Source organism: Quercus robur, chromosome 9 (genome assembly GCF_932294415.1).
Source record: "Quercus robur chromosome 9, dhQueRobu3.1, whole genome shotgun sequence".
In the NCBI taxonomy this organism is placed as follows: Eukaryota; Viridiplantae; Streptophyta; class Magnoliopsida; order Fagales; family Fagaceae; genus Quercus; species Quercus robur.
This window is the reverse complement of record NC_065542.1, coordinates 3,075,103-3,099,232: the sequence shown is the minus strand read 5'-3', so window position 1 is coordinate 3,099,232 and position 24,130 is coordinate 3,075,103. Positions and strand designations below refer to the sequence as shown.

At 32.6% G+C, this 24,130-nt stretch overlaps 2 protein-coding genes across 2 annotated transcripts; one reads left to right on the top strand and one right to left on the bottom strand.

Moving 5' to 3' along the window:
* Positions 1 to 2,487: 2,487 nt before the first annotated feature.
* On the top strand, positions 2,488 to 16,213 carry LOC126700433 (disease resistance protein RUN1-like). Its single transcript, XM_050398594.1, has 9 exons — positions 2,488 to 3,186; positions 7,553 to 8,642; positions 8,788 to 9,003; positions 9,099 to 10,819; positions 11,329 to 11,445; positions 12,322 to 14,891; positions 15,026 to 15,096; positions 15,421 to 15,533; positions 15,697 to 16,213. Exons 1-4 carry the CDS (start codon positions 2,690 to 2,692, stop codon positions 10,806 to 10,808), a joined length of 3,513 nt encoding a protein of 1,170 aa, XP_050254551.1. The 5' UTR covers positions 2,488 to 2,689; the 3' UTR covers positions 10,809 to 10,819; positions 11,329 to 11,445; positions 12,322 to 14,891; positions 15,026 to 15,096; positions 15,421 to 15,533; positions 15,697 to 16,213.
* A 3,481-nt stretch (positions 16,214 to 19,694) lies between these two features.
* Positions 19,695 to 22,609, bottom strand: LOC126699834 (uncharacterized). The gene is made up of 3 exons (XM_050397810.1): positions 22,293 to 22,609; positions 20,736 to 20,850; positions 19,695 to 20,040 (listed from the first exon to the last, which is right to left on the bottom strand). Exons 1-3 carry the CDS (start codon positions 22,527 to 22,529, stop codon positions 19,967 to 19,969), a joined length of 426 nt encoding a protein of 141 aa, XP_050253767.1. The 5' UTR covers positions 22,530 to 22,609; the 3' UTR covers positions 19,695 to 19,966.
* Positions 22,610 to 24,130: the final 1,521 nt, after the last annotated feature.

Sequence of the window (24,130 nt, the reverse complement as noted above, 5' to 3'; positions counted from 1 at the left end):
TAACAATCATCAAATATAAAATGATAGCACATTAATACAAAATTATCTACTAACAGAACTATTGTGCTATAATATCATTTGTAGTTACATATATCAAACTATTCGCATATGAGTTTTATATCTAATGAATCTACGATATAAGTGATTTTTAGTATTGTTAACAATAATATTAATGATTAAAATCTTTAAACAAAGTAATATAAAAAATGTCCACTTTTTAAAGATAGAACTATTCAAGGAATAAAACCTTTGTTCTAATTAAAAAAAAATTGCAAAGTTTACATCTAGATTACAAACCTTTCTCAGGATGCTTGAAATCTTCTTTGACAAACCTGAAAAATAAAAAAAATAAAAAAATCAAGAAGAAATTTAAACAGAGTTAAAAAACAAAGTACCATATAGATTGCAAAACTGTATGTAAATTTAATAGTCTATGATTGGAATTTACTACAACAACTTACATATATAATATTGGACAACAAAATAATTAAATTGGATCAAACCATTAAAATATGAATTAGATCAAACATAAGGAAATTACCCCCTCAAATAAAGAAAAACATAAGGAAATTAGCTTAAACAAAAGGCAACAAATACATAAAACGTATTTAATTGATTATAATAAAAAATTGGAGCAAAAAATACATACCTACATGATTGTAGGTAGAAAAATGGAAGCCTAAATAAATAAATAAAAACTGTACAATAAGTTGGAAAATGAAAAACTACACCAACTATCGGTGTATATATATACATACTCCACCTAAAAAATGAGTCCAAGTAAAAATCAAATACTCTAAACTCCTTGAAGTTACCTAATCAAGAAGTTTAGGTTGATTACATATTAGTTTTTTTTTAATACTTTATCCCAAAAAAATAGTAAATGTCAGTAGCTAGATTGTTATTAGATTTTTTTTTTTGTTTTTTTTGAAATTTACGTTAAAGTTAACACAATAAAAAAGAAAAAAGAAAAAAAGAAAGAACAAAGAAAGATGGCACTGAAACGTGAAACCAAGTATATATATAGACGTCAAAGCATATCAATACAATTATTCAAATACATTTGCACTGTTCAATAAAAAAATTCCCGAGATGGTTTTTCATATAAAAATTGCGGCTGATAAAAAAGAAGAAGATAGAGAGAAGGAAATTCACCTGATGGTACGGCAAAGTCGTCCTTCTTTGGACTTAATTCCACTCGGTGGAATCAAAGTCTTGTTTGATAGGGCTATGGAACTAAAGCTGGTCAAGGAATCTAATTCCTAAATGTGTAGTTAAGATTAGTATCTCTAGGATAAGAGTTTATCTAAAGGAGGAGATAAGGCGCTGCAAGTTACTTGTTGTACTTATGAAACTAAAGCTGGTCAAGGAATCTAATTCCTAAATGTGTAATTAAGATTAGTATCTCTAGGATAAGAGTTTATCTAAAGGAGGAGATAAGGCGCTGCAAGTTTCTTGTTGTACTTATGGAACTAAAGCTGGTCAAGGAATCTAATTCCTAAATGTGTAGTTAAGATTAGTATCTCTAGGATAAGAGTTTATCTAAAGGAGGAGATAAGGCGCTGCAAGTTACTTGTTGTACTTATGAAACTAAAGCTGGTCAAGGAATCTAATTCCTAAATGTGTAGTTAAGATTAGTATCTCTAGGATAAGAGTTTATCTAAAGGAGGAGATAAGGCACTGCAAGTTACTTGTTGTACTTATGGAACTAAACTAAACTATTTAATGATAAAAATGAATTAGAGTCATAGTAGAATAATATTATTTTTAGTTCTTTAAAAGTCTAAAAATTTAATAAAATAAGCAAACACTGTCAATTTTTTGTTTTCCTCTCTTTTTTTGTTTAAATTATATCATTAGGTAATTCTTTTAGATAAACACAACTATTATAGTTGTAAATAAAATATTTTTAGTTCTTTAAAAGTCTAAAAATTTAATAAAATAAGCAAACACTGTCAATTTTTTGTTTTCCTCTCTTTTTTTGTTTAAGTTATATCATTAGATAATTCTTTTAGATAGACACAACTGTTATAGTTGTAAATAAAATACTACTTTCTTTCATTACTTGATTTGTTATATTTATCCAAAAAATATGTATATATCTATTCTTAAAATCTAAAAATTTATTAAAATTTTTACAATTTGATGAAGTCATATGGTATAACCACGACGTCTAAACCCAACTTTTATTATATATAATATGATATGATGTAATAATATTTTTACAATACTATTTATTTTTAGTTAGGGTCAATAAGTCAATTCTAGTCTAATAAAAGATTTGATAACTCCACTGTTTTGAAACTTCTGTGATAATTTATTGTGTTCTAATTCAGTCGTAATTTTCATTTTGTAAATTTCCTTGCATTGACACGTATCCCATTCTACCTTTTACTTTTATTTATTTATTTATTTTTATTTTTTTTCAACCACACGTTTCCTTTCACCCTTGTCTTCTTCCACCTTTATATATTCTCCCATCCTTATCTTCTTTCTTTCCTTCTCATCTTCTTTCTGCTTTTCATTATCGCTAATAGAGCTACCTTTACGTTCCTTGCCCTAGGGCATTCTCCTTACAGAAATTAAGATCTCATAAAGCTCTGATAACTCTCTTTCCAGGTTTCCATTTTCTTTGTTCTGCAACTTCCTTTGTAACTTTTCCACAAAAAAGCTTGTTTCTAAGTTTCCAATGGCTTCCACTAGCTCCGAAACACCCTCTTCACCTGGTTGGAAATTCGATGTTTTTCTCAGTTTTCGGGGTGAGGACACCCGCCATGGCTTTACAGACAATTTATATGAGGCATTTATATCGAAAGGCATTGAAGCGTTTAGAGACAACGAAAAACTCCAACTAGGACAAGAAATTGCTTCTGAGCTCATACAAGCAATAGAAAATTCCCAGTATGCAATCGTTGTTTTCTCAGAAAAATATGCCGATTCTAGGTGGTGCTTGGATGAACTTGTTGAAATTGTTGAATGCAAAAAAAATAAGGGACTTAAAGAAGTGGTGCCCGTCTTTTACCACGTAGATCCCTCCGACGTACGGAAGCAGACTGGGCCGTTTGAAAAAGACTTTGACGAACATCAAAGAAATGACAGAATCGACAGGGAGAAGATCCAGAAATGGAAGGATGCTATGAGAGAAGTGGGGCATTTAAAAGGCGAGCATATACTGCCACATCAAACGTAAGATCGTGGTTTTTTTTTAGTAGCATTTTTTACACTGTTACACCCGTTTAAAGCATGTGCATCTTGTAGAAAAAGTTATTTCTATTTTACTTCTTTTTCTACCTTACTTACTCACTTTTTAAAATATTCTACTTGAAATTATCTATTACAAAACATTTCATATTAATTTTTCTTGATATTTTACAATTTTTTTCTCTTTCTTTTGAATTCAAAAACTAACATTCCCCCTTTTCTTTCAAATGCAAAATAAATAATGCCAATATAAATTTACATAGTAACTATAATGACTATGTATTTTTATATGACTTTACATTACTTGACATATGTTCTGTATGTTTTGATAATGATAATTTTTAAATAATGTGTCATTTTTTAAAAAGTATTTTTTATAATATTATCTTCTTTTTTTTATGTTTGGTAACAAGAGCTAAAAAAAATTCTAACTTTCTTTATTTTGTTTCTTGTTTTTCAAAAATATTTAGTGAAAACCACCTCTAAAAATAAGCTATAATTTTTCGTCCATTAACGTATTTTTTTTTATGCTACAAAATATTAAAAAACACATCAAACTATATTTACACGTTTTCTACAGAAAGAAATAATGCAAGCAGCAGACGAATTTTGGGCTGGATTAATTAAAATGTACTACTTTTTTTTATTATACAAGCAACTATAACTGTGACCGTAAGTCATTTCAACCAAAATCGTACTCTTTCAAGCGTGTGTAAATGTGTATTAGAACTTTTATTCTTTTTTATTATTTTACTTTATCTGCAATTTTAGTCTCTTGTACCACCCAGTCAAAAAAGCTGTCTCATTTAGAAAACTTTTTTTTTTTTTTTTAATTTTTTTGAAATGGTACAAAACTTTAAACATAAAGAATGAAAGTAAGACTAGGTGAACACAAAGATATATATAAATATAAAGAATAAAAAATATATATAATAAAAGTAAGACTAGGTGAATACTCTATATGTTTACATGGAATTTTAGTATTCGGCCCAAATTCATCTGGGCCCCCTAGTATGATCCTGAGCCCAAACATATAACAAAAATTAGTCCAACGAACAACAAAAATATAGTTTTCAAAAATTGTTGTTTAAAAAGATGTGAAAATTATGGTTTAAAAAGTGTGGTTAAAAAACGTATTTTTAGCGTAAATAAAACAAAAAAATGTGTTTGGTATCATGATTTAAACAACATTTTTCAGTGTTCAAAAAATATAAAATATGTGTTTAGTATGTGTGTTTTTAATGATAAAAAAAGCTGACTAAAGTACAAAATAAATATATTTTAAATTAGGAGAGAGAACGTGGTGGGCTCATAAATCAAGAGAGAGCCAAAACATTTAAAAAAAAAAACTGACGAAAGTGTGAAAAAGCTGACCGGTGCACTAGTGTTTGCTGTTTGAGATAATTACGGAATTGCCACTAAGCACTGGTGTTTATTGTTTAAAAACTATCCGAAGCTGATTTCAAAAAATGGGTTTTATAACATTGGTTTTTGAACAATGTTTTCCAAACAACAGGGGCAGAACTGGTACACCAAACATATTTTTTTTTTGTTTTTGGATAGTAGTGTTCAGTGTTTAAACACTGAACACTAGTGTTTAAACATGGTGACCAAACGGCGCCTTAAACACTGAACACTAGTGTTTAAACATGGTGACCAAACGGCGCCAAATCTCTAGCCCATTTTTAACCCTTTCAAAAACATGAATTTTTGTTGGTTTCATATTTTAATTACCAAAACAGCTATCATTAAGTAGTTAAAAAGTAAATAACAAAATTTGAAGTACAGAATATGATGAGCTTAAACTTGTCTAATTAAAAAGATACAAAAAAAAAAAAAAAAAAAAAAAAAAAAAAAACATAAACGGTGGGAAGTGAGGGGGGAAAATGATTGAAGAAGAGACAGTCATCTTTTGAAATCGAACCATAATTACATTTAAAGTAGTGAAGGAGTTAATGAAATTTAAAAAAAAAAAAAAAAAATTAGGCAAACTAAAATTTTAATGCAAGAAAGAGCATCAAATCAATTTTTTTACTAGCTTGTAACTCTTTATATATAAATATAGACGCATTTAGTTATAAACTTATAATTAGATTCATATTAAAGGTTCTTATCTAATTTTATAATATTACTTTCTATAATTTTTATCAATTCTTGAAAAATCTTGTAAGGATAACATTTGCAAGAGATGTAAATTACTCATTATTAATTGCTCTATTTTAGTTAAAAGAAAATAAAATGTTGTTTGCTGAATTATCTATATACTTAATTAATAATCTTTCTTAACGTAATTTTTGTTATTGTCATGTATGTAATTTATTCCCTATTTATAGTTTTCATGTAAGTTACGAAAGTTGAGTTATTATGAAGATATAATGAAAAAGAATAGGCAATTTTTAGAATATAATACGAATTTTCATTGAAACTTATCCTTAAATTAATAATAGTTTTTTTATATAACAAATACGATAGGCGTTTTTCCCCTTCTTCTTTCTTTTAAAGAAAACTTGGAATGGTTAAAATGAGTGGAACTAGCTAGTTTTTACTTGATTTCAAGTAGAATTAGTAGAAGTGATCATTTTATGGCTTGACATAGTTCTGAATAGGTTAGAAATAATTTAGGCGATTCACACAAAATTAGAGTATGTGAAATCTAATTGTTATGATATTTGGCACAAACTTAGAGTGTAATTAGAATCCAATTAATTAGCTTCTAACCTCATTCATATGCATGGATACATTTAAAAATAAACATAATTAGATGCATATTAAAATTCTTACACAAGTTTAATATTATTAATGGTCATTCCTATATTTTGTCAACTCTTAAAAAATACTTGTAACAATTTTATTTGGTAAAACATGCAAATTGTTCATTCTTGATTTCTTGTTTATTTTATTTTTGAAAAGACGGAAGAAATTTTTTTGGTTACTTAACTTAATTTTTGTTATTGTAATGCAATAAATTTTTTTTTTGGGTTCATTTTCAAATAATATATGAATAATCCAGTTTTAGAGCAGGATATATGTTTACGTTAAAATTCATAATTTGTCCAATTATAATTTTTTAAGGAAATTTGAATTAGTTTTAAAAAGATTAGAAGTGGTTTCATATGGGATCTACATAGAAGGGGTTAGAAATAGTTTTAGGTGGACTTAAAATAGTTTTGAATAGGTTGTATGTATTATACATTCAAAATTTTACATATACATATAATAAACTTTTACATGTAATGACACTTTAAATTTAAAATTTTACATATATGTATATATTTTAAGCTCAGATTCATGAATTTACATGTAACGAATTTACATGTAACGACACTTGATGCAAAATGTGAGATGGAATGAGATTTTTTTTTTTTTTTTTTTTTTTTTTTTTTAATTTTTATAAATGAGAGATGGAAGACAGTTGATGCAAATTGAAGCCTCCTTTCCTCTCAAAAAAAAAAAAATTTGAAGCCTCCTTTAAAATATAGAGACACTTGTCATCAAATTAGTGGGAAATTAAAAAGGAAACTTGGCATCAAATTGTGGGCAATTAAAAGGATACTTGACACAAAATTGGAGTTGATTTAGAATCTAATTTCGATTCTAAATTGAACTTTCTTTTTAGCTTTCATTTTAATTTAATATACATAATGATTTGGATTTTTATTGAACTTTCACTTTAATATATTATACACATAACTACATTTATAGCGGGGAGGGGCCTAATGATGGTTGTAGTAATTAGACAAATAGGTAATCCTATTTGACATAATTCTTTTTATTAAATAATAAAAAGAATACTCCTTATCTATAGTCCTTTTTTGAACCGTAAACATACCTACATACATGTTCATGGTGACATACTGAATCACAGGATGGTAGAATCATGATAAAAGGCTCATATTTAATTTTTATTGTGAATTGGATAGAAAAGAAAGTTCACATCTGCAATGTAATACAAGATTTCATACTGAATCATATAATTAATTTTTTGCTTTTAAGACTCTTTTGGAGTAATTTTACTAGAGTAGTTTGGGTTGTTGCTTTATCTTAAATTTCAGATAGCTTATATAATCCTCTTCAATTTTCTAGACTTTCTTTGCGGGTTTGAATCCAAGTTTTCCACATGGAGAGAACTAAGCAATTGCATTGAGTTACAAGACTCTTGACCTTTCTTTGTTATCAAAATGTTGTGTGGAAAAGAAAAGAAGTAGAAATCCCGGGTTTGATTATGTTGAGTGAATTGAAAACTATATATTAATTGGCTTAAGACAAAATAGAATCCCAATTTCAGTTTTAACCTACTAAACTTAATGCCATAGATTCAGATTCACAACTTATTGTTCTCTCTTCTTTGTAGGTATGAGGCAAAATCTATCCAAGACATTGTGGAAGTGATATTTAATAAATTGCATGATACCTTCTTGGAACTTACCAAGGGACTGATAGGTATGGAATCCCGAGTTGAGACATTGAAGTCATACTTAGCTATAGAGTCAAATGACGTTCGCATGATAGGAATTTGGGGGACAGGAGGAATGGGTAAGACAACTCTTGCAGGAGTTGTTTATAGAATGGTTTACAATAAATTTGATGCTTGCTGTTTTATCGAAAATATTAGGGAAGAATCTAAAAAACATGGTTTACATAAGATACAACAAATACTTTTGAGGAAACTTTTGAAGTATAGAGATTTGGAGGTAGACAATGTTCATGATGGAGTTCTCATGATAAAAAGTAGGTTATGTAAAAGAAAGATTCTTCTTGTTCTTGATGACGTAACTGATTTAAAACATTTGGAAAACTTAGCTGGGGAGCGTTGTTGGTTTGGTTCAGGTAGTAGAATTATGATAACAACAAGAGATAGGCATTTGTTGGGGTTGTGTGAAGAAGAAATATATGAGGCTGAAGTCTTGAATCATGAGGAAGCTCTTCAACTTTTTAGTTTGAAAGCTTTTAAAATGGACCATCCAACTGACGATTATGGAAAGCTATCTCAAGCTTTTGTAGATTATTGTAAGGGGCTTCCTTTGGCCCTTGAAGTTTTGGGTTCTTCCTTGTTCAAAAAAAGCATTGAAGTATGGGAAAGTAAACTGGGTAAGCTCAACGAAGTTGGTGAAAGAACAATTTTCGATGTGCTTCAAATAAGTTTTGATGGACTAGATCAAACAGAGAAGGATATTTTCTTAAATATTGCATGTTTTTTTAATCACAATGATCAAAATAACGTCAAAAAAATACTAGACTATCTTGGGCTTCATGCTGGAATTGGACTGGAGGATCTTATTGATAAGTCTCTCATTAAATTGCATGAAAATCAATTGTGGATGCATGATTTACTACAAGAAATGGGTCGAGATATAGTTCGTTCAGTGTGCAAATATCTTCCTGAGGAATGTAGTAGATTGTGGTCATTTGACGACATCAACAATGTGCTGACAGAAAATACGGTAAGGGGTTATTGAAAGAAACTAATAAGCATATATCTTATTATATTATTCAAGATTTTTTTTTTTATAAATAATAATGGAGTTTAAATTATATTAGTCTAGTAATTATACATTTTATACTAATCCCTCTTGTTTTTATTATTAGGGAACAGAGAAAATTCAATATATAGTACTAGAGATGCATGAACCAAAAAATGTAGATTGGGATCCTGAGGCCTTTTCAAAGATGCGATATCTAAAATTGCTTAAAATTTGTGGTGTTCAACTTATGCATGATCTCAAACATCTTCCTAATAGCTTAAGAATTCTTGATTGGAAAGGGTACCCTTCAAAATCGTTGACATCAAGTTCCCGATTAAAGGTAATTTAGGTACCCTTATACTACTTTTTTTATAATAAGTTTGTTTGTAGAAGCTAATTGTTTTACTCTCATTTTTTTTTTTTTTTTTTAAACAGAGTTTTGAGAATTTGAAATTCATGAATCTGAGTGAATCTCTAAAACTTATTGAAGCCCCAGACATCATTGAAGTCCCAAATCTTGAGAGTTTGGTTCTTAAAAGTTGTATAAATTTACGTAGGATTCACCCATCAATTGGAATTCATAAAAAGCTTACCATTCTTGATTTACAACGGTGCGAGAACCTCACAAGTCTTCCAAGCAAGTTTGAAATAGAGCGCCTTGAGGAACTTAATCTTAATGAGTGCTCAAAAATAACAGAAATTCCAGAATTCGGGAGAAACATGAATAGTGTACGCATCATTTATTTAGGTTCTACTGCAATTACAACACTACCCACGTCGATTGAGCATTTGACTGGCCTTGTTGAGTTGAGTGTAAATAGTTGCAAAAATCTTGTGCATTTACCTAATACCATTTTTAATTTAAAGTTGGTTAGAAAAGTCTGTCTTCAGTTTTGCACAAAACTGGATAGACTGCCAGAGAACCTAGGGAATGCCGAAAGTCTAGAGAAGTTGGATTTGTGGGAAACTGGTATAAGAGAGGTCCCTTCTTCCATTGGTCTCTTAAAACATCTTCATTCCCTAACATTGACTGAATGTAAGGGGTTATCAATGCCAACAAGTCCTCATCCCATCGACTTGCTATTCTCTTCTCTATCTCTTGCACCTGCGCCTTCTTTGACCCGCTTGCTTTTAAGTGACTGCAATCTCAAGGCAATCCCTAATGATATTGGTTCCTTAGTCTCTTTGGAATGGTTGGTTCTAGATGGAAATGATTTTGATTGCCTTCCGGAAAGCATCATTCAACTTTCGAAATTGAAATGGATGCACTTGAATAATTGCACAAGTCTTCGATCATTGCCAAAGCTTCCATTGAATGTTGAATTCGTCGAGGCAGAAGGTTGTATCTCACTGGAAATGTTACCAGATCCATTAAAACAAAGCGATGCATTGGAACCATCTCTCTATCTTCATAATTGCTCTAAATTGGCTGACAATCAAAGCTGCATAGACAGGTTTATCTCAGGGATAGAAAAGTCCCTCAAGCTCTCTCCCTCTCTTCCTCTCAAATTCCTAAAAAAGGAATATGAAATTTTTTTTCCTGGAAGTGAAATTCCTGAGTGGTTTAGCCACCAAAGCATGGGGGATGAAGTGGAAATAAAAATACCTTCTCATTTGTGTAAGAACGTGGGAATTGCTTTTTGTTTTGTGTTTTGTACGCATGAGCAGCATGATCTTGCTCCCATTTTTTCATTTTTGTTGATAGCCAATGGAAAAGAAATTTGTATTGGTTACTATGACACACATTGTTGCGTTTCATCAGATCTCCTTTGTCTAGTCTATGCGACTCCTCAATTCTTCGACGAGGAACCAAATAAATTAATGTGGGAAGGTGATGGGAATGGATTCAGTCAGATTAGAATTAAAATTGAAGCGTGCGAATTCGAGATAAAAAAATGGGGGTTCCGTATGATGTACAAGGAAGTCAAGAGCAGTCGTGATGATTACAATGGGGCTGGACCCAGTGGAGAAGGAAGCTCAAAAAGGATTAAAAGGCACACAGAAACCAATGGTAACTCTGATTCTGAGTTAAGTGAGTACAAGGACTGTGATGACTCTGATTCTGAGGAGTCAAGTGAGTACAAGGACTGTGATGAGGAGTTCAGCGATTGTGAAGAATCTAATGAACGTAACCCTGATGGTTAATCAACTTTTCAGTAAGTCACTGTCTTTCCTCTATTGGTTTCTGCATTTTCTTTTTCTTTTAGTGTACATTTTTTTAATGGATTGCCCACCACATGTTTGAGTAGAGTTGTCAATGAGACTCCTAGCAATTTGACAACAAAAAACGGTAAGAAAATGCTTTTGTTGGTGTTTTAAAAGTAGAAGAAATAATGTGATCGAAAGCCAGTAAACATAAAAAATGGAAGCTTTTGTTGCCAATCTCATCTTAAAAAGACATCTTTTTCCTTTGCATTTTGTTAGCTAGATTTTTTTTTTTTCTATTTCTTCCTCCCCAGACATTTTGGAGCTTAACAAAGTATATGTAATGTCAAGTTCGAATGGAAAGGGTGCTGTAGCCTATCACATGCATTGCCTCCTTCATCTATAATATAATAACCTCATTGATTTGTGATATTAATACATTAATACTCATTTTATAATCGCTCTTTAATTATGGAAGTGTTTGGCATATGATTATTGTTCTGTTCTTGAAATTTTCTAGGCCCATTTCAGATCATGACCAAGGCCATCCACCCATGCCCATTTCACATGTTCATCCTTATATTAATTAGACCCAAGCAGGAAAGCAAGTATTTAACAAGATTGAAAATGTGAGAAGGTAGTCTGCGTAGATTTGTAAACCCTGCTCTACTTGTTGTTGTCATTTTGATGCATTACATCTACAATTTAAGTTTTGTCACATTTTCCTCATTGTTTTGTCATTTTAGCCTGATTTATTACATCTCATAGTAAATTGATAATATACCTTTAAAGACATCCAAGTACATACATATGGTTCCAATTTTTTTGCATGTCCCTCCAAAACTGTCTAGGCTCTGTAAATATTGTGGTAGATGTGCTAGTCAAAGATACTTTCAGCCCAGGTGGAATTCTGAATTTTTTTGAAAACTCTATAGCCAAAATGATTTTGAGAGAATTTTACAAATTCATGTTTGTGTTGCTGACAAGCTCATAAGGCTTCATTCCAATTTTGGGGCTTATTTAGTTGAAAAGGATAATGGCTGTTGCATAGCAGAAATTGAAGAAACCATGCCAGCAGGTACTTTTTTGATCTCGCTAGCATAACCATAAGTGAAGACCTTGAGCATATTGGAACCATTTTGTAGGTTACAATCACCTTCTAAAATTATTGTTATTCTTTGGAGGATTTTATTGAATTTTCTTCTTGTGGGGACTTTTTTCCTGTGTCAAAGATGCAGAAACCTTAGACCTAATTTTTTTTCTTGTCATCTAGAGAAATCTGGTTTGGTTTGATCTGTCCATTAGAACTAATTTCATTCAACCTTACTTAATTCAAGCATGGAAGTAGAGAAATCAGGGCAATTTAGAGAACTTAAAGTACTTCTCATTGTCTTTTGTCTCTATTTTATGGTCTATTTGGACTTATAGGAACAAGGCAACCATGAAGAAAGAGCCTTTCTCTGCCACTAATGTGGCCATGTATTTTAAAATTTTGTTTGATTTCAATCTGCAGGGTAACGGACATTTCAAAAAACAAAGAAAAGCCTCAACAGCAGCAAGATAAGCAAATCCAAACCTTTAGAGAGGGTTCAATTGCAACCAATCCTGTTGGAGGAGAGCTGCAAGGGTAGGAGATGGAAATAGCAGGGATCCAATTTCTTTTTTAAAAATAGAGAATGTGCATGTTCATAGCTGCTTCTGAGGAATCAAGTGAGTGATTAGTGACCTGAGATTTTTTCATTGGAAGGAATTTTGTGAAGTGACCTGGAAGGTTGATCAACATTTTTCTCTCTATCACCCATAAGTCATCATCCTTCTTAATTTGAGTTTTGTTGGTTGATGCATCATCACTTTCCCTTTCCTTTGGCATATAGTTGTACTCTTTTGGGTTAATTTTAACTTCAAAATAGTTTCTTGCTAGCTATACCTTAGTTGATTATTAGCACTTATTCAAACTCCCCTCTGGTTTGTTTCCTTAATCAAAAAACACAAAGCAATAGTCCTAGCTAATTTGATATGCATATATAAAACAGTCTTATGAAATAAACAATGATTAGGGTCATCTTGGTTTAGTGATTGTGCTACTTGTTTGGTTTAGTTTAAAATTTTTCAAGGTGCAAAAACAATATATGCATGCCAATGCAAACATTACAATCGAAATTAATTTTTATCTCATTACATTTTATATATGTGAAGTCATGCATAGATCGCAGTCAAAATGATTAGTCTAGCTAGGGGTAGCATCAAGCTTCCTCACTAGTTGAAAGTTATCTAAAGTTGTGTACTAACCTTCAACCAAAGAAAATGCTTTTTTTTTTCTGTTTAAGAGAATAGATGTGTTTTCTGTTCTAGTTCTTGTTCCTTTTATTTTTGTTTTGCGCCGAAAATTCTTATTAATTTAAAGTATGACAACAGTTATATAAATTTTCCCCAATCCACTTGCTATATTTGCTAAGACAATCAGGATTCCAATTCTAAAATGTACAAACTTTACAATCAAATGTAGTTATAAAATTTAAAATCTTCAGCAATGAGGAACTTGATAATAACTTTTATGAGGAATTAATTTGGATATTTAAAATTTCTGTAAAGAACAAATCATTTAAACAAGTTCTTGATACATCCAAATATCAACATTATTTTATTTTTTTTTTTGACTGAAAAAGATAGAAAATATCGACATTATTGACAAACGATCGTATCAGAATAATTAGTCTTCCTAGAGTTTGTGTCTAGCTTCCTCCCTTGTTGAAAGTGGAGCATGAGGATTGATTGGATTAAGCTTCCTATTTGGGGTTGGCGTTCAGTCTCTTTCTGGAGATTGTTCTGAGAATGAAAAGAAGAAATAAATGCTGTGAGGCATGGTACCCTACGAGGAATGCCTGTTATGCTTAGGTCGAAAGCGCGGATAGACGGTATAAGCCAAAGAAAGCCTCTTTACCTTCAGGGTTGTTTGCTAACCTGAAACCAAAGCAGATGCTCTTTTTCTGATTAAGAGAATAACTGATTTTTCTATTCTTTTCTTTTTATTTTCTTTTTATTTTTTGCTTTTGCTTTTCTCTGAATTTTTATTATTTAAAAGTAGGACAACAACCTTAAAGTTACTAAAATGACTTGTATTAGCATGTTTGAGGACATTGTTATTGCAATCTCATAATGCAACAATTTTTAGAATCAAATCATGGTTAGTGATTGTTCAAAATTTTCAACCATGAGGAGCTTGATCATAACTTAACTTAATGGGGAATTAATTTTGATATGCAAAATTTCATCAATGACCAAGTCATTACCATGTTCTCGATATATCCAAATATTGTCATGTTGTTGACAATTGATCAGTTCATTGATCAACAGAGAAAGGTCTGCATTAGCAGCAGTAATATTCTTGGTGAACTGCATTTAGTCCAATTTTTATGTGTCACCAAAAAAATGTTGTGAATGATTGCATAATACTCAATTGTTAGACCTGTCTTGTCAAATCTGTGATTTACCATAAAATAAGTGTGTTTGGATCTATTACTAAATGACCTTAGCCATCTGATGCCTTTATTCAATGTTGGGAAATCACCAAAGACTTCATCTTCCCATGTAATGCTTGTGAAGAAGAATTGATGAGACCTTTATAATATTTGAATTTCATTTTTAAAGTGTCATACCTTTCTTCCTTTGATTTCTTATTTAGATATTTCTTTCGTGCGTTCTTTCCTCTCCTTCCTCTTTTACTTCAGAGATTTAGGAGTTTAATAGGTCCCCTGTGACATATCTTTTTTCTATTGTGCTGTCCTACATATATAATTTAGTAGACAGGTACGACCACATGTAAGTGTCCCGTTACTTTTTGATACTAATAGTTTAAAACTCTTTTTATACGTAGTACTGCTCTTTAATTGTTTAAGCTTTTACCAAATAAATTTTGTGCTATTTCCTTTTGACGTTCTTGAAGTTTTCTATCTTTTTTACCTTTAACCGCGAATGAAATTATTGACTGAAATTTGTACTTACTCATATCAGATCATGAACAGGGCAAAACTGTTCATGCTCATTTCACAGGATAAAACAAACCAGAAGACTTGATCTCCATAGGTAACTTAGCTTGGCTACCCTATCAAAGTGACTCAACTAGAATTAGAATCAAAGGATAATGGAAGTTAAACCTGAGCCTACAACAAACTTAGCCATAAATTACTAACCTAATTCTCTGGTGCATATTCAATCAGGTGCATATTCAATCAGGCAAGCAACTGTGCAGAAAAGGTTGAAAAATAAAGAAGGCATCCTGCTTTGATTGGTAAGCCTTGCTCTAATTGTTATCGTTGTTTTGATGCGTTACATCCAGAATATGAGTTTTCATATTTTTCATCTTGGTTTTGTCTTTTTAGCCTGATGTATTGTATTTTGTAGTGGAAAGATCCTACAGTTTTATTTTGATGTGTTTTGTCCAGAATTTAAGTTTAGTCATGTATGTGTGTGTCAATCTTTTTCAATAATAAAAAAAATATTATTTTGCTAGGTTATAAAAACCATACTTTAGTAATCCCTCAATGAAGTCAAAATAAGCTACTACTATTAATAGTTATTTAAACTTTATCTTTACACTTTGGCTTGAAAACAGGACCTGATTAGAGAGCTGTACTCTACAAAAAGTGGCTGCTCAAATTTTAGCTATCCCTATCTCAAGCTGTGGAGTTACTGATAAGCTGCTATAGCCTCATACAACACAACATAGTGAGTGAAGCCAAGTGTCTTATGCAATGAGGAAGACAACTTCGATCGTTTATTCCTAAAGCACAGTCTTGCTTGGGCTGTATAACCTCAACACGGTGATGTTTGAGGGTGCAAAAAAGTGTACTTATCATGTTATAATGCTCAGTAAAGCTTTGTTTTGTAGGTATGCACAAGCCTATGATGCACAACTTGTTGATTAGAGTAACTGCTGGAGAGTTCCAAGGGGAGTGTGTCCAGTTATGGAGGGATGGCAAGTGTAACTGACAGTAGAGGGGCACTGGCAGAGCAGATGCAAATGGGGTTGTTTTGCCTATGTAGCTAAATCATGGGCTGGCAGATAATTTTTCAGCCTATTCCAGTAATGCCGTATGCAAAAAAGTGGAAGCTTACTGTTTGAGAAGCATATTTTCCAGGCTTGTTTTGGTTAGTGGAAGATTGGAGGACCTGTGGAAAAGAAGAAGGTTCCTTGGCAGCTTGCTGCGTTGATTGAAGAACACAAGTGCAAGGAAGTTGGAGAACGCCAGTGGTGTACATTTGCTGTGCACAGGAGTCACTAATGAGGCTAGAGTCCTGGTTACTTTTGCTTGTAACTCTTTTATGAACATTTTTTGGGCTTGTAACTCTATTACTAGAGAGTTAAATTTTAGCAGTCTGGATAATATATAGCCAATTTGTTTCAATAGTGAGACTTTAGAGTTACTTTCAGCAAAAACTGTTCATGCTTAGTTGATATTCTCCACATGTTAATAGATGGTCAAAATTGCCAATGAGCTAGGTAGCTCAAATGGTATTTTCTACCCCACCCCCCCCCCCCTCCCAAAAAAAAAAAATTATACCAACAGGTAATCACAAGGCTCATGAGCCCGAGAGTTGGCTTGGAACGTCAATCAACAAGGCTAGCCAAATTTGGATAACATTGGTAAATTACCAATTCTCTGAAATTTGTAAATCTAATCATTTAGCCATAATTTAATCCCAAGTCCATTTCTAAAAAGAAGGGCCCAACTTGTGGAGTTTTTAACATTTTAAATTAAAGATAGAGGGGAGATAGTTGAACTAAGGATCTTGTGCTCTTATCCCGTGGTAAATTACATCTTCACCCAAAAACATAATAATTACTTTTTACAAGAGAAAAATGTTCGTATAGTTGCAAGTTGCAACTCGAGAGATATCTATAGCAAAGTAGAAAATTACTAGATTATAAACGAATCTAACTAAGGAAGAAGCATTGCCATGCAGGTTTGCATTTAAAGCAGATAAAAAATAAGCTCACATTTCTATCAGCATCTTCATCATACATTTTGTCATAGTGGAAGGTCTTTACTATGTACAAAAGGGCAAAGATTAATGGCAACATTGCTCCAAAAGATCAAAAATGGACAAACAATGTTGTTATGTATAATCCTATCTGGTGACATTTTTACTTTTTACCTCATATAAATGTAAATGTTTTGCTCTAAAATATGAAAAATCAACAAACTATTCAATGAAAAGAAATGGAACCAATGAAGTCACATCATGAGAAGGCATGAAATAGATTAAGTTACTATTACTAGATTTACTGGACACCCGTTCATTAATTGGCATGTTTAGTTTTTTAAAGAACAATGACGTTATTTGTAGAGTGATCCCATTATTCATTTTAAAGAGGCATAGTCGTTAGTTTGAAAGGGTAAAGATCCTTCAGTTGATGTCAAAGCAGCTCTAATATCAATGATTTTGATGTCGATTACAAACTTTGCTTGCTCCGAGCTCTTATTACTTTTTTTTTTTCCCCAAATTATATTTTACTATCTTCATTTTCAGTTTTTAACCGACTAAGTCACCCTATCAATTTCGAATGTATGATAAAAGAAAACTAAAGAAATATGACTTGCTTGAACACCTTCTTCAGCTAATTTACACTGCTAATACTAAATTAATTAGTGGATGTATTAGTCATACAGTTTCCAGATTCTACTAAAGCATTTATGTGTGATACATCATAATGAAACCTTGATTGTGAATAGATAGAAAGAAAGCCATACATATAAAAATAAGTTTATAGCTTTTCAAAAATGTAAAACAAGTAGGGACTTTATATAGCTGGGCACTAGGACATTACGCAAAATGTGTAGGAGTAATTGTCATCAAATTTGTACTACAGTACTAATCCAAAAAATGAAAAAAAAAAAAAACAAAAACAAAAAAAAAAAAGTTTTTATAAAAGCTGTTAAAGCATATTCATCCCATCACCACCACCGCTAGCAAAAGATTTTGATTCATTAAATCTACTCATGCATGTGTCTCACTCCCTCAAATGTTTGAAAATAGTTTTGCCCCATTAGTTAATCTTTCTGAAAAATGGGTCAATGCAAGGTCAACACAAAAATTTACACTTGACTTGGAACATAGGACCTGTTTAGGGAGCTATACTCTCCTGAAGTAGTGTAGTGGCTGCTCAAATTTTAGCCACCCCTCTCTCAAGGTGAGGAGCTACTAATAAACATATATCGCCTCAGTGTAACACGTGTTGATATCAAAATTAAGCTACTGTTGAAAGTAGGGGGAATTCAGGCAATGGATTCTCATTGGAGGGTCATAGCTCTTAGATGGAGACATCTGTGAGAATTGAAGCTTCCTTTGAAGTTAATAATTGTTATGTGGAAGTTTGGCATGAGGACTTATTGATTAAAACAGAACAGTGAAATGAAACATAGTGAGTGATAGTAATTGTGTGAGGAAGAGGAAAATTTGGTTCATTTATTCTTGAACTGCAATCTTGCTTGGGCTGTATTGTTTGGATAGATTTGAGCCTTAGAACTGAGTTCATTTCTCCTTGCTCTTTGAAGAGGTGGTTGGCTCAGTGGATGGAGGATCCAAATTTTCAAAAATAGGAATATATTATGTTCTCTAGATTGATGTTCAAGGGTGCAAAATAGCTTTTAAAGAAGTGCTAATGCTTTGTTTTGCAGGTCTGCACAAGACTCTAATGCACAAGCAGCAGATCAGAGTGACTGCAGGAAAGTACCAAGGCAGGTGTATCAAGTTGTGGAGGGTTGTAGGTGTTGCTGACAATTTAGGGATGCTAGCAGAGATATTGTGAACGGGGTTTTGGCTTTGTAGCCGAATCAAGTGCTGGCAGGCTGTTGCAGTTCTTCCATATGCAACCAAATGGCATGCAGCTAGATGCCCTGTTCGGAAAGCATTAACTAAGGCTATTATGCTTGGTTTTTGTAGACTTGTTTCCATAATTTCTAAGAGTGGAGGAACTCCTTTTGAGAAGAAGGTTTCCTTGGCAACTTGTTGTGCTGATTAAAGACCACAAGTGCATGGAAGTAGGAGAACACTAGTGGTTCAGTGGTTGTATATTTTGTGCATAAGAGAGTTGCTACAGATGTTGGGGCCTTGCTGTCGCTTCAAAGTCTTTTGAACATTTTTGGACTCTACTACCAGCCAACGCTTCAGACATTATTTTGTATTAATAAACCATACCCAAAAAGAAAAGAGAAGACGAAAAGAAAGAAGTTAAATTAACACCTTTTTGGACTAAAGCTATGGCATGCAACTACATGCAGTCATTAACATTGTAAGACATCATATAAGAGATTCATGTCAGAAATCATGTTCAACTTTCCTTTTAGATTCAAATAAGAGCAATTGAATTAACTATCTAATGGCTCCGACCGAGTAGCATGCTTTATCCTTTTTGGTGCCCTACAAATGAATTGTTCTGTCAAACTTCTATCAAATACAGAAATTGAAATTTCTCTTCCTTATGTAAAGGTTGTTTTATACTTCGATTGTTTTTATTTTTTCCCACGATAATGCAAAATATTTCATCTGTCTTTTGGGTCACATTAAAATAATTTTTTGACGGAAATTTGGCTCTAGCCAAAGTCACATTAAATAATTTTTTTGCATAAAACATTGGCTAGAGGGTAATGATAAGAAGATAAATGAAGTTTAGAATGACATACATTTTGTTTGTTAATGGAAGGTTGAAATTTGCTTAATTGATTTCCAATTTAAAAGGATCTAAGCAAAATCACCAGTCTTTTCAAGCAAAAAAATGGTTAATTTCTGCCACGCTGCAAAAACTTGAGCATTTGGTTTCATCCAAGGTTAGGCAAAACATATTAAGAAATCTCATTAGTACTTGTTCTTTTTTTTCAATAAATATCACCAGTGAACTTATTGAAACTCTCATATAGCTCATGATGCAATTCCATTTGCAAAGTCAAAAATTTTTATGAAAGGGTTCCACTGAATTTTTAGATTACATATTCAATCTTCGGATATTATAGATTCTCCAAAAAATATTCAGATATTAAAAATAATTTTAAACAGTTATATCTAAAATCAGCAATAAGCCTTCAACTGCCTTCTAAATCCACCCCCCCCCCCCCCCCCCACTCTCTTCATTTTCCTTTTCCTTTTTTTTTAATCTCTTTTCAACGAACGCGACGAGCTTTCTCTTCCTGTCCTATCCCTAACGATTTTTGGGCATTTGCTATACCTTCTGGATCTGCAATACAACAAATCACATAAACTTCATTATGAATCAAAAAATCAGCTATTCTGTAACAATCATCAATGCATTAATGGAAGGGAAACATGTCAAAGGTTTGATCACGTGAAACAAATTTTTTTTTTTCACTTTCAAAGAACTTGGGTGCAATCATAAGACCAAGATTAGGTTTTTTATATATAATATATAATAAGCACGAGACCAAGTTAGCTATTGTTTGAAAAGATCAAACCAAAATATAGAATCAGGTGAAATGTCTCTACCAATTCAGAGTTTAAAAGTTTTGCAAGGTAAAATACTTGATTGGACATTGAAAATCTCTCTAAACCAGTTGTATTCCCTGAATTTATATTTCTTAGTCCTTCTAAAAGATGTAGGAGTCAAGCCCATTGTAACTTCCAGTGAAGTTATAGACTTGATAGCATATGCATTGAAAAAAGATTCAAATGCTCCACAAGCATACTCATTATGCTGCAGAAATTGCACAACTCTAGATTCAGTGAAACAAATAGATTACTAGAAAATGAGAAATAAAAGAGCTAGGAGGAGCTAAAACAGAAGCTGCAGAGGAAGACTACGAAAAAAACCCTCAAAAGTAATTAAGAGTGACATCGTTATCTTGTTCTATAGAATTTCTAATATATACCATCTTCTCTGCTACCCATAAATGGCATAAAGTAATCAATACTCACCAAAGAACTGCGTGAAAATGCGAGTGAAGAAGTTCAAGTTGCGGGAAACATTGTAGGCCATGGCAGGCGGAAGAGGTTTCACAATGGTGTCAATGCTAAATACTCGTTGAAGAAACTGCATACACAAAACTCAAAAGAAGTATCATACCACAAACTCAATTATGAACGGATTTAGATGCAAAATTATACAAAGCAGATGGAAGAAGAAAAGAGGAGTAAAGATATTATTGAGAGCCAAACAAACATAGTTGTAAACGGAATAATTCCAAGCAGTGAGTGATGGATAGGCTATAAAAGTCTCAATCAACAGAAAAACAGAACATGACAATAAAGACTATATCAATTAATTGATATACATCCTACAGACATGCCCTTGCCCATAATAACAATGTGGATACTGATGGCATTCACACACACACACACAAAAAAACCCTCAATCAATTTCAGTGATCTACATCATAGAAGGCACAAATATGTAACCTCACTTCACAAAACTGAGGCTTCAACCATATTAAGAACCAACTATATGAAGCCTCAATAATAAGAAGCTTCAACCTCATGTTAATTGCCTTACCACTTATAACAAAAGCTTAAACGATTAAGAAATAGTAGATTTAATCATCTAACCATTATTACAACACTTTCTCTCACGAGTGGGTCAATACTCCCCTTTAATAAGTAGAGCCCAACAGATTTGATTTTGAACTTTTTTTAATTGAGAGGGTAGAACAAAGATAGGGTTAACTCAAGACCACCTAATTTGATACTATAATAAACTATTAGATGTCCCAAAAGCTTAAACTGTTAGAAAATAGTGAGCTGAATCATTTAACTATTACTATAATTTTTTGAAACAAAATGACCTGCCATGGTCTATCAACTTGAAACTCTATATTGGGCAAAATTTCTCATCACTACAAGAATAAATTTCTTCTTTCTTTCCTTCTGCTTTCAGTTTTCTCTGCTGGGTAGAAGTTATCAACCACTACTACAATGGGTTATCCCCAGTTGTATTTCTAATTTGGCGTATTATAGTAATACTGAGGTTGGTTTTGAGTAGTTTAACCCGGAGATATCATAGAGTTGCGACACATTGGCCAACTTGTAGGAGCTCACATTCCCAATTTATCCTTAAACAAATTAACAATCTCTCATATAACACATAACTCAAATCTATTAAAACACAATTGAGAACAACCAGGAATCCCACTACAAAAGGGTACACTACTAATGACAAAGACATGAACTTTAAACCACCAATAGCAAGTAACTAGGAAACTAAGAAATGGGTAACCAAAGATACACAAATTAAACTAAGTAATCCAGAATTTTCTCAACTGGGTAACCAAAGAAACACAATTTAAAGCAAGTAATCAAGAATCTAAGAATTGGGTAACCAAAGAAACACAATTTAAAGCAAGTAACCAAGAAACTCAGAATTGGGCAACCAAAGTAACAAAAGTTAAAGCAAGAAATTAAGAATTCTCACAACTGGGTAAGCAAAAAACCAAAAACCAAAAACCAAGAAACAAAAATGAAAATCAAGAAAATAGAGACCTGGTAGTTACGTTGAAAGCTGTAGCGAAGCTGGGGGTCAATCTCGACGAGGGAATCATCATCGTAATCGTCATGGTCGTGGCGTTTGGACTTCTTCTTGCGAGGCACGTGCATCACTGACTCGGCTCCAGGCTGCTGCTTCGTGACTTTGAGCTTCGCGTCTTGGAACTCTTCCGGGGCTTCCTCTTCGCCCCTCCATGGCGCCGATGACATCAACTTCTTCTTCCCAATTGCCATTTTTATTCAATCGGAGTTTACACAGAGAGAGAGAGAGAGAGAGGTATTGTCTGTATAGGTGATAAGGTTTGTGTTTGGCTATGTGGGTTATTATTGCTTGCATTCTATGTTAGGTTAAAACCCATTCCTGTTCAGTGTAACCTTTAAATAAGACGGAATAGTTATAGTCCTAATCTTCATGTTTGGTTAGGGGCACTAATTGATGAAGATTAATGATTTAATATTACAGATACAACAATTTTCAAAATAGTAGACTTGTCAGGTTTTTATTGATTCTTACATGGATCCTATTTTTATTTATTTATTTAGTTATTTTGACAATTGCAAAATTTTTTGTACATTTGGACTTGTTGTTTTTCATGAATATGATGTTTTGGAACTTTAATGCATGCATATGTAACTATAAGTATACCTTTAAATCTATAAGTTCCTAAAAAAATACTAATCTATAAGTTCCCCCAAAAATGTGAGTTAATAATGATTGCTTAGGTCAAGTCACCAAATTGGTTTTTGGTGTAATCAGGTTTTGGGAGAATCTAGATGCACTTTAGTACTTAGATTCCCCTTAAGCTATTTGCAATAAAACATGAGAATATATCTTTTTAAAATTACTATAATTGTAAATGTTTATTTAAACCAAACAATTTGTCAATTAGTAAGGGGAAATTGCTTGTGCAACTCAAAATTGATGGTGCAAAAATGGAGAATGGAGATCTGGTTATTTTCACATGTTAGCCCCTATGGTGTGTCCAATTCTTGGAGTTCCATGTTGATTAGAAGTGTACCCATATTTGAGTTTATATGCACTATGTAGGGGCCTTTTCTGTGTGATATGGTATATTGGGTTGCCTCCTGCGGTGATGGGCCCTAGTGTTTCTGAGTAAGGGAGCTGGGGCCGGTCCAATTGTAACTCAACTTGGGCCGGTTTGTGCACAAACTTATGCCTTGTTTGCCAGGAGCAAGTTTACGGCAAGCAGAACTGTTGCAGACGAATTACGGTAAGCGGAACTGCTGCAAACAGATATAATAATAACTAAAACAGAGTATTTTGACTTATTTAAATAAACAGCTATGTATTTCCTACTTAATAAAGCATGATTATAGTCATAATGATATTGATCACAGAGAAGAACGAAGAAAATAATACTGGTTAATTTAAATGGGCATAAATTAAGTTTTAAGCTTAGTCTGCCGCAGCAAAGCCAAAGAGGGGAGAACGCCTCTTCTCAATGCAAATAACCCCCTCAGGAAAAGGATCCTGCCGTGGGGATTAATGGCTTTGAGGGAGTCCGACCTAAATGGTTGTTGCCCAAAAGAAAAAGTCCTTGTTTGCGTTTTGGAAGAAGGTAAGATTTGAAGGGGGAGAGGGAGAAAACGATCTATGGATGCATGCCCTCTTTGAAATAACTCTCGTTTTTCTTAGTTTTTTTTCTTATCTTTTTTCTTTCTTCTTGCTCTGTTTTCTCCTTTTTACTCAAGAAAATATACTCTGTTTTTCGATCCCCATTACAGGGCACGGCAAGAGCCTTTTTATAGTGCCTGTCGCGACCATGGTTTTACCATTTTGTCCTTTAACCGCTTCTGTCTGGTCTGGGCGTACT

Coding starts and splice junctions, on each gene's coding strand:
- LOC126700433 (XM_050398594.1), top strand. CDS start 2,690: ATGGCTTCCACTAGCTCCGAAACACCCTCTTCACCTGGTTGGAAATTC. Junction 8,643..8,787: donor ATGTGCTGACAGAAAATACG/GTAAGGGGTTAT, acceptor TTTTATTATTAG/GGAACAGAGAAAATTCAATA. Junction 9,004..9,098: donor CATCAAGTTCCCGATTAAAG/GTAATTTAGGTA, acceptor TTTTTTAAACAG/AGTTTTGAGAATTTGAAATT.
- LOC126699834 (XM_050397810.1), bottom strand. CDS start 22,529: ATGGCAATTGGGAAGAAGAAGTTGATGTCATCGGCGCCATGGAGGGGC. Junction 20,851..22,292: donor GCTTTCAACGTAACTACCAG/GTCTCTATTTTC, acceptor TTGTGTATGCAG/TTTCTTCAACGAGTATTTAG. Junction 20,041..20,735: donor CATTTTCACGCAGTTCTTTG/GTGAGTATTGAT, acceptor GTTGTATTGCAG/ATCCAGAAGGTATAGCAAAT.